This window comes from Cavia porcellus, unplaced genomic scaffold (assembly GCF_034190915.1).
Source record: "Cavia porcellus strain 051 isolate PalLab524CR breed Dunkin Hartley unplaced genomic scaffold, mCavPor4.1 scaffold_26, whole genome shotgun sequence".
Classification (NCBI taxonomy): domain Eukaryota; kingdom Metazoa; phylum Chordata; class Mammalia; order Rodentia; family Caviidae; genus Cavia; species Cavia porcellus.
Genome location: NW_026947509.1, coordinates 3755218 through 3768702, shown reverse-complemented (window position 1 = coordinate 3768702; position 13485 = coordinate 3755218). Strand labels below are relative to the sequence as shown.

Genomic DNA, 13485 nt, shown 5'->3' with positions numbered 1-13485 from the left:
CATATTGTGCTCCATCAAAGCCCAGGGTGTCCAGAAATGAGCAAAATCAGTGGTGATGTGGGAGGGTTGCTTGGAAATGTGAAGCAATATGTAGTATATATCTTTGTCAAAGGTGTGTAAGACTCACTTTGTCAGACTTACAAATAAATTTGACTTACGAATGTTCTCCCAGACCACCAACAGGAATCATTCATAAGTTGGGGACATACTGTATTCTTAATCTGATTATATGTTTACTTTTACCAATGAATGTTTTACTTCACTATTTTGATGTGAGAATAGGTGTCCTTTTATATCGTTTTGATGAATTCCCTTTAACGTTTCTGTAAGTACCAGAAAAATAAAAGTGAGGAAATTAATTGACACCTTCTTAATTCCCTAAGTTTTGTCTGGTACTTTTGAGATTCCTTCATTTCTGAAGAACGGTTTTGCTGGGTGTTGTATTCTTGTTTGGCAGTTCTTTTTCCTTTAGTACTTGGAATATATTGTCCCACTGTCTTCTATCTGGCAATGTTTCTGCTGAGAAATTCACTGTTCACTGTATTGAAAGTCTCTGACACATTAACTACTACTTTTCTTTTTCTGCTTTTAGGTTGTTCTCTTTGTTTTTGAAGTTTTTACAGTTTGATTATATCTTGTGGTGGATGTATTTGAATTCAATCTGAGTAGAGACCTTTGACTATCAGCATTTCGTATCTTTTTCCAACTGTGAAAAGTTTTTCTGATATTATTACTCTGTAGATAGGCTACCTTTGATTTCACTTTGCTTTCTTGTATCTCTGTGACTCAACTATTTGCTCTTTTGTTCCTACTGTAGGTTTTCTTTTGTTTTTCCTGTGACTTCTGGTTTGCATTGCAAAGGCCAGTTATTTGGACTTGAGAGTCCTTTTGCTTGATGAGTTTTACTACTCATACTCTATTATGTTTTTATTTTTTCATTTTTTTTTAGTTCCAACATTTGTTTGATCTTTTTGTGGTGGTCTTAAATTTTGCATTCTTATCCTTTATTACATTTTCTTAAGTTGCTTCCCTGTATTTTTATGAAGTTCACTGAGCTTTCAGAATACACTTATTTTGAATTTGTTGTCAAGTAGTTTGTTCACCTCCATTTCTTTAGGATCACTCAGAGGTGCTTTGTTTTGTTCTTTTTCTAATGTTTGGTTTCTCTGAAGGTTCTTAAACATTGTAGGCATGCACTGGAATCTGCACATTTGAAGATGGACTTTGCAAACTGGCCTTTTCTAGGAGAGTTCTGCCACCTCTCTGAATGTTGTGTGCAGGTTGCCAAGTGTAGTCCCTGGGCACCTTGCTGCTGAAACACTTAGTCTGGCCTGTTCGGTGCCTGGGTCAGCAAGTGGACAAGTCTAGAGTCTGAGCCCAGTTAAATGACTCTTTTATTTGGGTCTCCTGGAATGATCCTGGAACATTGTTCTCTAAGGATTGGCTTAAAGTCTGTGATCACTAGGGGTTTTGTTTGTTAGTATGTATGTCTGAGGTTGTTTGTCTTTTCCAGTTTTAGAGTTTGAAATCAGGAGTTTTGCATGAGCTGCATCCCTAGCTTTTTTTTTTTTAAACAGGAGTTTACTAAGTAGCTAAATAGCACAGGTTGGGCTCATACTTGCAGTCCTCCTGCCTCAACTTTCCAGATTGCTGACTTTACAGCCATAAGTCACTGTTCTCAGCCACTGGGGCTATGCTAGCACTGAGGCAGGTTGAGGATGCTGGGACTGGAGATAAAGTGGTTGTGTTTGCTCAGTCTTCCATCTTAACTATACTAGATACACTTGCCCTGCATGCCAGGCACAATTCCATGCCAGTGACTTAATTATTTTATTTCATCTGTAAACCTACAGATGAGGAGACCAAGTCTATTTAAGTAAAGCTATTTACCTAGATTTACAGTGTTGATATCAGGACTGCAAATAAACCATATCTCTGATTTTTAAAGCCCGTTCAAATGAACTCTGTAATAAAAGAGACAGACACAGATACCTCAGAAAACCTTTGATGAGTATTAACAGCTGTTATTCTTTAGCAGTGGAATAGTAGGTGACTTCTATTTTATAAATTTTTGTATATTGTGATTTTTACATTCATTTCTATATCAGATAAAACAGTCTTTCAATAATTAGAGACACTGTGTTTGTCACTTTCTCATCACTGAGACATGATACTCAATACCCACAATTTAAAGGAAGAGAAGTTTCTTTCACCTCATAGTGTCAGAAGTTTCAGGCCATGGCTGGCAAGCTCAAGCATAAGGATGGCATGGTAGAAGGGCTGGCTTACGGGAAAGGTTTTTGCTGTCATGTTGGCCAAGAAGTAGAAAGAGAAGGGAGGAAGCAGGGGAGGGAGATACTGAGTACACTTCCAGGTTACACCCCCAATGACCCATCTCAAACCAGACCCCAAATCAGCTACGATCGTCATCAGTGATGATGATTGCATTGTCCTCATAATCTAATAATCTTCCAAACAATGGGCCTTTTGGGGAACACCCCAGATCTAAACCATAGCAGATTAACATAAGCAACTAATGCAAGGCTGTGAAGATTAAAAGATTGAACTTTGATTGTAAAATTATATCAAAATGTACGAGTTATTAAGTTTTTGAAACATGAAGAATTTAAAAAAACTTAAATTTTGATACAGAAATACAATTACCTCAAAAACTGGAACAAGAAGAGGCATATAGCTCAATGACAGAGTACTTGTTTAGTATGTGCAAAGTATGGTTTGATTCTGAGCACTGCAAAAAAAATTTAGAATGATGGATGTTATGTTCATGATGGATGAAAATATGATAGAAAAGAATGAGATTTGGATTTAGATTTGATTTTAAATCCTAGTTCTGCAACTCATCATCTTTCTGGTCTTGGGCTAATTAACCACTTTGAGGCTTCCTGTATAAAGCAGAGGAAATGACAATTATCAAACACATTACTTGAGTAAGGTGTGCTAACATACCCAAAGAACCGAGAACATAAGTGCTCAAGAAGTGGTAGCAATGATTATACTCCATTCACAGTTTGCTCATACTATTTGTGCTACATTTATTTCATGAAAAAAAGTCTTAGTAGCATTTATTTTACATATGTGATATATTCAAGTGCCTTATATTAAACAACCTCAGACATGCATACTAACAAACAAGGTTTTGATCATGTTAATGGCCAATACTTAGAATATGTTCCAGATGATGTCTTTTCTGAAGTTGTAGAAGTCAGAAAATTAAAAATAAATGATAAAATAATGAAAAAATCATTGTATAATTATAATTGTGTTAATGATTTCAGATGGCAGAATCATCATTGAGACAGATGGAATGTGATCCCACAAAAATGGAAGAATTTGTGGAACACTTTACTTTTTTGGATGAAATTTCTTCAAAAATATCTGAATTAGAAAAAGAGTATCTAACAGTTTCTCAACTGTATTCTGTAGTAAGACGTTACCAGATCAACATTTCAGAAGAGCAAATTGCTACTTATAAAGTCCTTTGTATCAAGTTTGATCATCTAATAAAAGCTATAAAGTTCAGTAAAGTAAATAAAGATGCCACTATTACTAAATTTCGGAATAATTTGGAAGAATATATCACTGATCTTCTAGAGGATGTTAGTAATTTAAAAGCCAAAGTAAGCTTTTGGGGATTTTTGTTTTTTCTCGTTAAAACCTTGATCTAAATCTCATGTAATGCTATGTATATAGGTATTTATTTTCAATAGAATCTTGGCCAAATAATTGAATTCAAGTATTCTTAAGCTAGGACTCACAGAATTTTAATGATTAGTGAATTTGAACAGGAAATAAAATTACATCTCAGTTGCTAGTGACCTGTAACTGGAATTTAACATTTCCTTCATCTTTGAATGGCTAAGGCCACAATCAGAGCAGGACTGGCAGCTTTTATCATGAGCTACAGCAGATGGCAAGGGCCCCTGGATGTGGAGATTGCTTTAGTGAGAGATTGCTTTAGTGTGGAAAGCACTAAATACCCTGTGTCCTCTTGAGGCTTTGTCTGGGTCCAAAGGTAACAACAGTCCTGACTTTATTTGCCTGTCACCTTAAGAATGACCCCCACACAAACACAATTGTCAGTGAAATGTGCTGAGTTCTGAAAATCTTGTGTCCTCAATCTATCTTACTGTTTCCTTTTAGATAAGAACTCCTGCTCTGCTGTCTGTCAGCACCAGCATATCAACAGCAAAGGAGATGATCCAGGCTCTCTCTGAGGAGGCAGCTGGTCTGGCTAACAAAGCTAGGATGTATACAAACTACCAGAATCGGTTCAGTGACTCCCAGGCTCACGTGCACTCCCTCAATGTGGAAGAAATCACACAGATTATGCTCTCAGAGATTTCCGACATTGATTGTGACCTAACTTTGAGGAAAATTCTATGGGAAGCACAAGAGGAATGGGGCACACTCTTCCAAGAGTGGAGGAACTGTACCTTTCAGAGTATTGATGTAGATTTAGTGCAGAGAAATGTTTCCAAATGGCTGCATAAGATCTTTGTACTAGAAAGAGGTAAAAGTGTTTCTCTAACTCTTGCCTCCCACCTGGGGTCACACACAAAATGGTCTTTTGAGCAGCAGGGTCATCATTTGTGGCCATGCTGCTGGACTTGTGTTTGGACCTCATGAGCACTGTGGCTGGAGACACCGAGACACAGGGTTGTGAGAATCTAGGAAGAAATTGTTTGCTGAAGCAAGAAAAAGATTAGAGCTTTGTCCTTCTCCCCAAATTAAATCATTGCAACAATTTTGGTGACAATTAAAAGTTGGTCCCTGACTTTTCTTAGAACTTTGGGCAGAGATGCCTTTATGATGTGGCCACTTGCAGAATTTTTATCCAAATTCTGTGCTATTCCTATGCTATGTCCATAAAATCGTTTAAGCAATAGGGGTGAAGTGTTTTGTCTCACCTGGGCAGGAGATTGTTTTGTTTTTTGTTAGTTTCCACCCTTTTCTCCTAGCCATACTTCAAGGTAAAATTTCTTCTCCAGAAAACATTTTATTCTAGTTTTTGCAAACTGTTAAGGAAAACACACTTGTGGGAAATCATAATCCTTCTGCTTTAATATTCATTGTATGCATTCTTTCTCAATATTTTCCCTATGCATGTTTTAGAGAACCATATTTAAAGTGACAAGCAGAAAAAATGTACTTTTGCTCATAAAACCCAAAGTTACTCTTTTTACCTTTTATTTAACCAGGAAAACATCTTCCGGTTCAGTGTGACTTTATAGAAGAATGTCATCTGTAATCAGTTTTTTAAGAGTATGGGTATAGCATGTTTTTTGTGGGAAGGGGTCAGATTTTATTCATGTTATTTTTTTCTTGTGTAAAAATCCTACTTTGTAGAGCTTGTGCCCTCTGGACAGAAACTCTGTTGTGGATGTTTACAAGATGGTCAGTAAATTCCTGGTAGTTTTTAGTTTCCTGTATCCAAAATTAGAATATTTCTCTACTTTTTTTTCCCTTTTCTTTTACAAATTGCATGAAAGGTAATGAAGGTTGAACCTTCAGCTGTTCAGGTTTCAAGTCCTGTTCCTACATGGTTTTTTAATGCCAGAACACACACTAATGATGATGTGTGGCAGTCGTTACCTACATTTCCTGCATTTCATGGTTAAAATATTTGTGAAATGATAGTGATGGTGGATTTTTCCTTTTGATGCTCTTTCTAACTTAGGAAAAATTTAAAAACCCCAACCTATGCCAGTCTTCTGAATGTATGTGTGTGTACCATGTCTGGTTGTATACCTTTTCAGTGAAAATCTGGGAAGCTCTATAGGATCTGGCCATCCCTGACCACATTTTCTAGGATACCTTGGCTCTGATAGTCTTTGATTTAAGTCATCAGTCTGAAAACTTTTTCTTTCATTTAATCCTTAGTAGATTTGTATAGAAGTGATATTAATAAAGCTCTTTATTTTATATTTATAGTGTAGACTAGTAAGTTAAAAAAGTAGTATTACATTAATTGCCAAATTTTAAAGAAAAAAATCTTATTTAAAAATTAGTTTGGTTAAAAATATGATGAACATATTGTAAGCCTACTGGTTCGTTATTGTTTACAGGTTTGCCTAAAAATGACATGGTAATGCATCTTAAGCAATCAGTGACAGATTTTCAGCGAGAGCTGCCCATCATCATAGCTCTTGGAAACCCCTGCCTCAAGCCAAGACACTGGGAGGCACTGCAGGAGATCGTGGGAAAGTCAGTTTCTCTTGACAGAAATTGCACAATGGACAGTCTTCTAACCTTCAAGGTACATAAACATAGTGTGGAAAAACAGATTGAAATTTAGAGGCGCATTTTAAGTAGGCAAATAAATTGAATGAGAACAGCAATTAGAAAAGTATTTGGAGAACCTTGAAAAGTATCTGGGAAAGTAAGAGCACATTACTAGGTAATAGGTGATAGGAGGCTATGTTTAATTAGAGGTAGAGCACAAAATATTTGTTATGCTATTACTGTCTAGGTGGTTAGAAAATAGTAATACTAGTTTCATATGTGACAAATTTCATTATTTAGCTACATTACCACAGCATAGAAATTAGGTGTCATGTTTAGCCCCGTAGAAATAACACAGGATTTTAGTGATAGATTCTTAATATTAACTAGCGATAAGAATAATAAGCCCAGCCAGTTAAGTCAAAGAAGTAAATAAGACCTATTTGAATACTTGTACTATGGGTCAGTGAACCTGGAGATATTGTATCAGTGACTCATCACTTACATTGTGGGGACTGACAGTGCACAAGGGAGAAACACCCATAGGTGCTCCACTGATGTGCTCTAAGGGACACTTATCTTAAGGGAGATGTAGCAGAGAAAGGGAAGTCACAGAAGTCTGAGGCCATGAGAGCTGCATTCTCTTAGATGAACATACTCCAAGAGTTATAAGGTAAGAAGCATGTCACAAACTGATTGAGTACTTGTTATCAGTGCAGAGGAAAGAAAACTAAAAGAAGTACCATTTGCACATATACAAAAGGTATATATTCTTCTTGACTAGAGTATGAGGAAAATTAGAAATTTTTATTAAACATGAAGAATGTGAAGTAGATGATTAAAAACTGACAAAGATTATGTCACAAATGTTGGCCATGGAGTCTCAGTCAGGATATAAATCTACTGAGAATCAAGCCTTCAGGTCTTCTGGTATACCTTTCAAAACATGCACTTAAATCTTTCATTTTAAGCTTTTCAGGGGTTATTTGTTCCAATAGCTATTAAAGAATAATTTGGTCACTTTAGATGTTTCAGTATGAACATGAAATAAATGAAATATCAACCTCAGCAAATAATGAAGCTGCTCTTGAAAAAATGTTGTTCAAGATTATTGATCTTTGGAACATGACACCTTTACATCTGGTCCTTCATCATACAGAGATGTACTCTGTCCTGATAATTTCATCTGTGGATGATATATTAGCTCAGTTGGAAGAGTCTCAAATTATACTTGCAACAATTAAAGTATCATCTTATCTTGCGCCCTTTAAGGTAAATACTATGGCAAAGGGAAAATGTTTTAATTTTCTAGTTTGTCACTTTAATATTTTACATTTTACAAATTTACTTTTGTTTTTGAATTATAAAAATACTTTTATATTCTCATGCCTAAATGAGATTTTGTATTTAATAGTTTAAAGAATAAACATTTTATGGGAATATTAAATATTCATGGGAATATGTCAGAAAGTTTAATTTGTACAAAGAAGATAAATTTACATCATATAAAAACATGCCCCTCCAAACCCTGGTAAAATCTAGATCATATAAAAATATAACCTCACAAATTCTGACTGTCCTAGCAGTGTTGAATATGCTCTGATGATTTCCCAGTGTGCAGCCCTCCACTTAATGACAGATGTAAAAATAATTTTAAACTTCAGGAAACTCAGCAAGATATGTAGTGGCATGCAAATACTCAATAATATAATTGATCATATACAAATATGTAAATATCTATAGAGACAATGATATATGAAGAATTACAGAGAAGTATGCACTCCACAAGTGGAATTCATATTATTTACAAATGTGCAAACAAGCCGGGCATGGTGGCTCATGCCTATAATCCCAGCACTCAGGAGGCTGAGGCAGGAGGATCGTTGTGAGTTCGAGACTAGCCTGGGCTACAAAGTGAGCTCAAGGCCAGCCTGAACTGCACAGCGAGACCCTGTCTCAAAAAGACAAAAAAAAAAAAAAAAAAGTACAAATACTTAAGGGAATGTGGACCATAGTTATAGTAAAGAGATAACCAGTAAGTTTATGTTATCTAATAACATGTAGTAAATAAAAAAATGAACAGAGAGAAAATAGCAAAAAAGGCAAATAAAACCAAATACACATAAAAATGAAAAGTGTAAAACTGAACATATAGAAAATATAGCCCAAATTTTTAAAACTTAGAAATAAGCAACAGGGAGCAAATCATATGTCAAACCTTTCCACTGTTGGCTAGAGCCCTATGAAAATGAGTATTTGGAGCATGAAATACCTTTATTAAAAAGTTAAAATGAATTTATTAAGTAATAAATTAAGGACATTCAAGAAGCGGAAGAGAATACCACACACACCCTAAGACTTCTGCTCCCAAGCAAGATGTAGTCTAGGCCACTCCATCTTGCCCAAATACCCAAAGCAAACCAGACAAAGTATATAGAACGGTGGTTTCCAGGACACTGGACCCCAGGGAATGAAGTACAAGGATATCTGATATATGAGAAAGAAACAAGTTAAATCCTGTAATTGCACCAACTTATGGCCTTCATTTTGAGACTTCAGCTGGGGCAGAAGCCTGGTGGGTTCCCTAGCATGAAGGGATGCTAGTGAGAGTTTGGAGAATCAATTGAGACTTGAGCTTGCAAGGCTTAGCATCAGAAAATAAAATGTTGCAGAGAGGCTCAAAAGGTCTGTGGTGTCCCAAAGGCACATGAATATGACCACCAGAGGCCAGGGAAACAGTCACTTGAAGGGTCTAGAGGGAGCAATGAGAATAGTGCCTGTGTCCACCACCCACAATAAAGAACCTCGTGGTTCATCAGCTTTAGCTAGATGACTCCAGTCTTGCCCTGGAACACAAAATAATTAGCCCTCAACTAAATTCTACTATCAAATCTTAAGAAAACCCAAAATAATGAAACTATTCCTCAGTAATTTAATGCTGCCCAGAACAGAACCTCAGACTTTTTATAGAATACAAAAATATTGAGTACCCAATAAGGTAAAATTCACAATGTCTAGGACCTAATCAAACATAATCAGATATGCAAATAGGGACAAAAATACAAGCCATAATGAAAGAAAAAAAACTAATCAATAGAAACTTATCTAGAACTAATGCAGAATTAGAATTTGAAACAGGGAGATTAAAAGATTTATAAATTTATTTCTTTGAATTAAAAAGTTAAAGATGTTGAAGATTTTTTTTAAAAGATCATACTTCTAGAGATGAAAAACAATTTCTAGTCAGGCATGGTGGTCCAGACTTGTAAAATTAGCATTTGGGAGCTAAGGCAGGAGGACTGCCATGAGTTTGAGGCCAGCTTAAGTTACGTAATGAGTTCAAGGCCAACCTGAACTACATAGCAAGACCTCGTCTTAAAAAAAAAAAAAAAAATTTCAGGTCCTGAGAAGGAAAATACTAACAGCAGATTAAACATTGCAGCAGAAAAGATTGGTTAATTTAAAAGACATAACATTGAAAACTGTAGAAAGTGAAACAGAGAGAAAAGAGTGTTTTTGGGAAAAATGATAAAAGCATCAGTGATCTGTGAGAAAATTTCAGGCAATCTTAGTAGGTTACTAGAGTCCTAGAAGAGAAGTGAGAGGGAGAAACAAAAATTGAAAAAATAATGACTTGGCATTCTTCAAATATATCAAAAGCTATAAAGACATAGAGCTAAGAAGTTCAACACATTCAAACACAAATATCATAATCAGTTGCTCAAAACCAATAGAATATATACATTGACAGTGTCTGGAAAAAAGGAATTACATCACTATAGATTCTGTAGGTATCAAATGTAACAAGGGACTATTAAGAGCAATGTACTTTAAGTCAGTATGAAATGGACAAATTCCTTGGAAAATCCAAGATACTAAAGCCTCAGTTTTAAAAAGCAAATGCTGAAGTATCCCAAAGGTATTAAAGATACTGAAGTGGTAAATACTTTCCCATGAGGAATAGTCAAGGTCCAAGTGACTTGTATAGAGTATTTAAGAAAGAAACACCAGTTCTATACCAACTCTTCCAGAAATATCTGGAGAGAAGAATCCTTCTAATGCATTCTGAGACCAGCATTACCGTGATACCAAAGCAGACAAAGACATAAGAAAAACATGACAAAGAGGTGTTTTGAATACAGAAGTAAAAACTCTAAAGTCTTGAATATATATATATATATATATATATATATTTGAAAAATGCAAGGTTAATGTTAATCAAGTCAATTAATGTGATTCATTGTTGCAAACTTAAAAAGAAAAACCATATAGGTTTAGAATACACTGAGAAAACAGCTACAAAAACCAACATCCATTTCTGATTTTAAAGCTCAACAAATTGGACTGGAAAAGAGCCTGGTGAAGGACATCTATGAAAAGCATAGCTGCTCTCACTCTTTGTGGGGGAGACTGGCCACTCCTGTAGAGTGGAGAGCAAGGATGCCTTCTTGCCAGCTCCACTCAGTGTGTCCTAGAATCTCCAGCCACTGAAGTCAAGCAAGCAAGAAAGATAAAAAGAACCATCCAGGTGGAAAAGGAGGAAAGCATTCTTTTTATTCAGATAACCTGACTACATATGTGAGACATCCAATGAAGTCATTTAAAAAGTAAATAAACTTTATTTTAGCAAATTTCCAAGATATATACTTAGTATGCAAAAACCAACTGTATTTGATACATTGGCACTGAATAATTGAAAAATGAACTTTAAAAGTGACTGAGTGTGGTAGCACATACCTGTAATCACAGAATTCTTGAAAGCTAAGACAGAAGGATGAAAAGTTTGAGCCCAGCCACCAATAACCTGTCTCAAAATAAAGGAAAAATATGTAGCTCAATATGAAGGCTCTAGGTTCAACCATAGTAATACAGCCAAAAAAAAAATAACATTCTGTATTCTGATTGCAATTTCTATAAGTATACAGTGAAACACTACTATGCAATAAAAAGGAAATGAACTAATTACATATGTCACAACATGAATGAATTTCACAATAATTAGGCCAAGTGGAAGAAGTCAGACCAAACAGAATACATGTTATGTAATCTCACTTACATAAAGTTGTGGAAAATGTAGCTTCAAAAATCAGATTAAGGTGAGAGCAGGTAGAACTAGAAGGAAGGAATCACAATAGTACAAAAGTTCCCTGAAGGATGATAGATGTGTTAGAATTTATGAAATTATAATTGTGCTTCATGCCAGGAATGGCAGTGCACTCCTGTAATTCTACCTGTTCAGGAGACTGAGGTAGGAGGACCACAAGTTCAAGACCAGCCCAGGCAACTTAGTGAAATCATGTCAGAGAAACAAAGAAAGAAAGAGAGGCAGGGGAGTGGGGATTATATCTCAATATAGCCATAAAAATTAAAAAAAAGAAATTTTTAAAAGAAAGAAATCTGGAAATAACTATCAGCAGACAAATTATGAATGAGTTGCAAGTGGTTCACCTTGAGGAGCCAGTGAGAGGAAGGGCCAGTCTCTCTGTTTTTAAATAAAAGTCCTGGTATTAATTGAGTTTTACTCATTTCCTCATTATTTTAACAAATAAACTAGTTGGGAAAAGATCTATAGAATGGAATTTCTGAAATCATTTTAAAAACAAAGAAACTCTGTAATCACTGACAGAAAACCTCTCCAGAAGACATTATTGGTTTTTGAAAAGCAGATTACAGAAAAATGTGTATTTCATGGATGCCTTTATGTAAACTACTAAAGACATTATATAGAAATATACATGTGTGCAAAAAGGCTCAAAGAAAGGAGCCTGGTTATATTTATTGTGGGATAGAAAATAAGTGTGGTGTGGGAAACATTCATATATCTACATACATGTGGATGTTACTCAGGTCTTTTACAAGAATGTTTATGCATAGAAGAGACAAAATTGGATGAACAGAACTCTCCAAAACAAAATATAGATTTATATTCAGTTATGTGAACATCTATTAATAATTCTTGTATGTCAATAATTGATAATCATTTTTATCTTTTATTTATGTAAACCTTATAATTTCATATATTTAAGTTTTCAGGAGTGTTTTTATCATTGTAGGAACTTGTGAATGAATGGGATCAAAATTTAAATCTCTTTTTCCATACCCTTGAGGAATGGATGAGTTGTCAAAGAACTTGGCTTTGTCTTGAACCAATCTTTCTTTCATTAGAAATAAAAAGGTAAAAACAATTTAAAATGTACAATACACAGGTTTTAAAAAACACTACATAGTGAGGAATTTAGTTTCCGAAATCCTTGAGAAGTCATTTATTTAATAAACTGTTCTACCTAAAAACATAGATGTATAGTTTGTTGAATCATTTTTTCTTTTATAATAGATGATAAACATCTTTTAATGAAAAAAACCCTTATTTTTCAGTTCTTAATATAAAAATAGAAAACACTGGGAAAGAGGTGTCAGGTATATTATTATAGCCCTTATGATAACAAGAAGGACTATAATAACATATATGTCTCTATAGTTCTGAAATATTACTGTGGTTTTGATGTGAATAATAACTGTAGCGGCACTTATGCATTAAGATTTTCTTACTTTGGGAAGAAAGAATAAAGGTGGAAGAATAGAGGGGCTTTGCAGTTATTAAAAATTCTGTATTATCCTTTAATTCATAGCATTCAAATTAATTGACTTCAAACTCTTTAGAGTGATTGGTCTTAGGAGTGCTTAAGACAAATGAGTTACATAGGCAGAATTTAGACTACTGACAATAAATCATAAAAGTTCAAGTAGGAACCACTCTATAAATAGGGTAAGAAATCATGGGATATGTACTGGAGAGGTCTAATAGAGTGAGGGAAGACTTTGAATATCAAGTTATATACTTCAAATTCTATTTGCGTGGAGCCACTGAGAGTTAACAGAAGAGAACTGTCTATATAAGGAGTGCTGCTTTGCAGGCAACAGTGTTCATTTTTGTTACACATACATAGTTTCATCACATCAATGCCTGCACATCTCCTCTTCTGTTCTGAAGGCCTTTGGAGGTGAGCAACCTACTAAGGCATACAACCTCTGTGCTTTCCATTCTCACTTGTTTTATATTAATCCACGGCTATTCTGAGGGTCTTCAGAGATGAAACCATTTATTAAGTAGCACACACTCTATAGCTGCCAAAATTCTGAGCCTTAAATTCAGTCTTCAACACTTCGTTTTTTTACTTGTTTTTCATTAGTGTAGAAATCAGACTCTTAGGTAAAAGTGTTTGAAACATCACTGGGTTGTTT

General features: G+C 35.0%; 1 protein-coding gene across 1 annotated transcript in view; it reads left to right on the top strand.

Moving 5' to 3' along the window:
- The window catches only part of Dnah14 (dynein axonemal heavy chain 14), a 345721-nt gene that overhangs the window by 72721 nt on the left and 259515 nt on the right, over positions 1 to 13485 (top strand). The window contains exons 17-21 of the mRNA XM_063237535.1: positions 3297 to 3638; positions 4162 to 4531; positions 6087 to 6277; positions 7270 to 7515; positions 12297 to 12418. Coding sequence (XP_063093605.1) covers positions 3297 to 3638; positions 4162 to 4531; positions 6087 to 6277; positions 7270 to 7515; positions 12297 to 12418 — 1271 coding nt within the window. The remainder of the gene's footprint in view (positions 1 to 3296; positions 3639 to 4161; positions 4532 to 6086; positions 6278 to 7269; positions 7516 to 12296; positions 12419 to 13485) is intronic.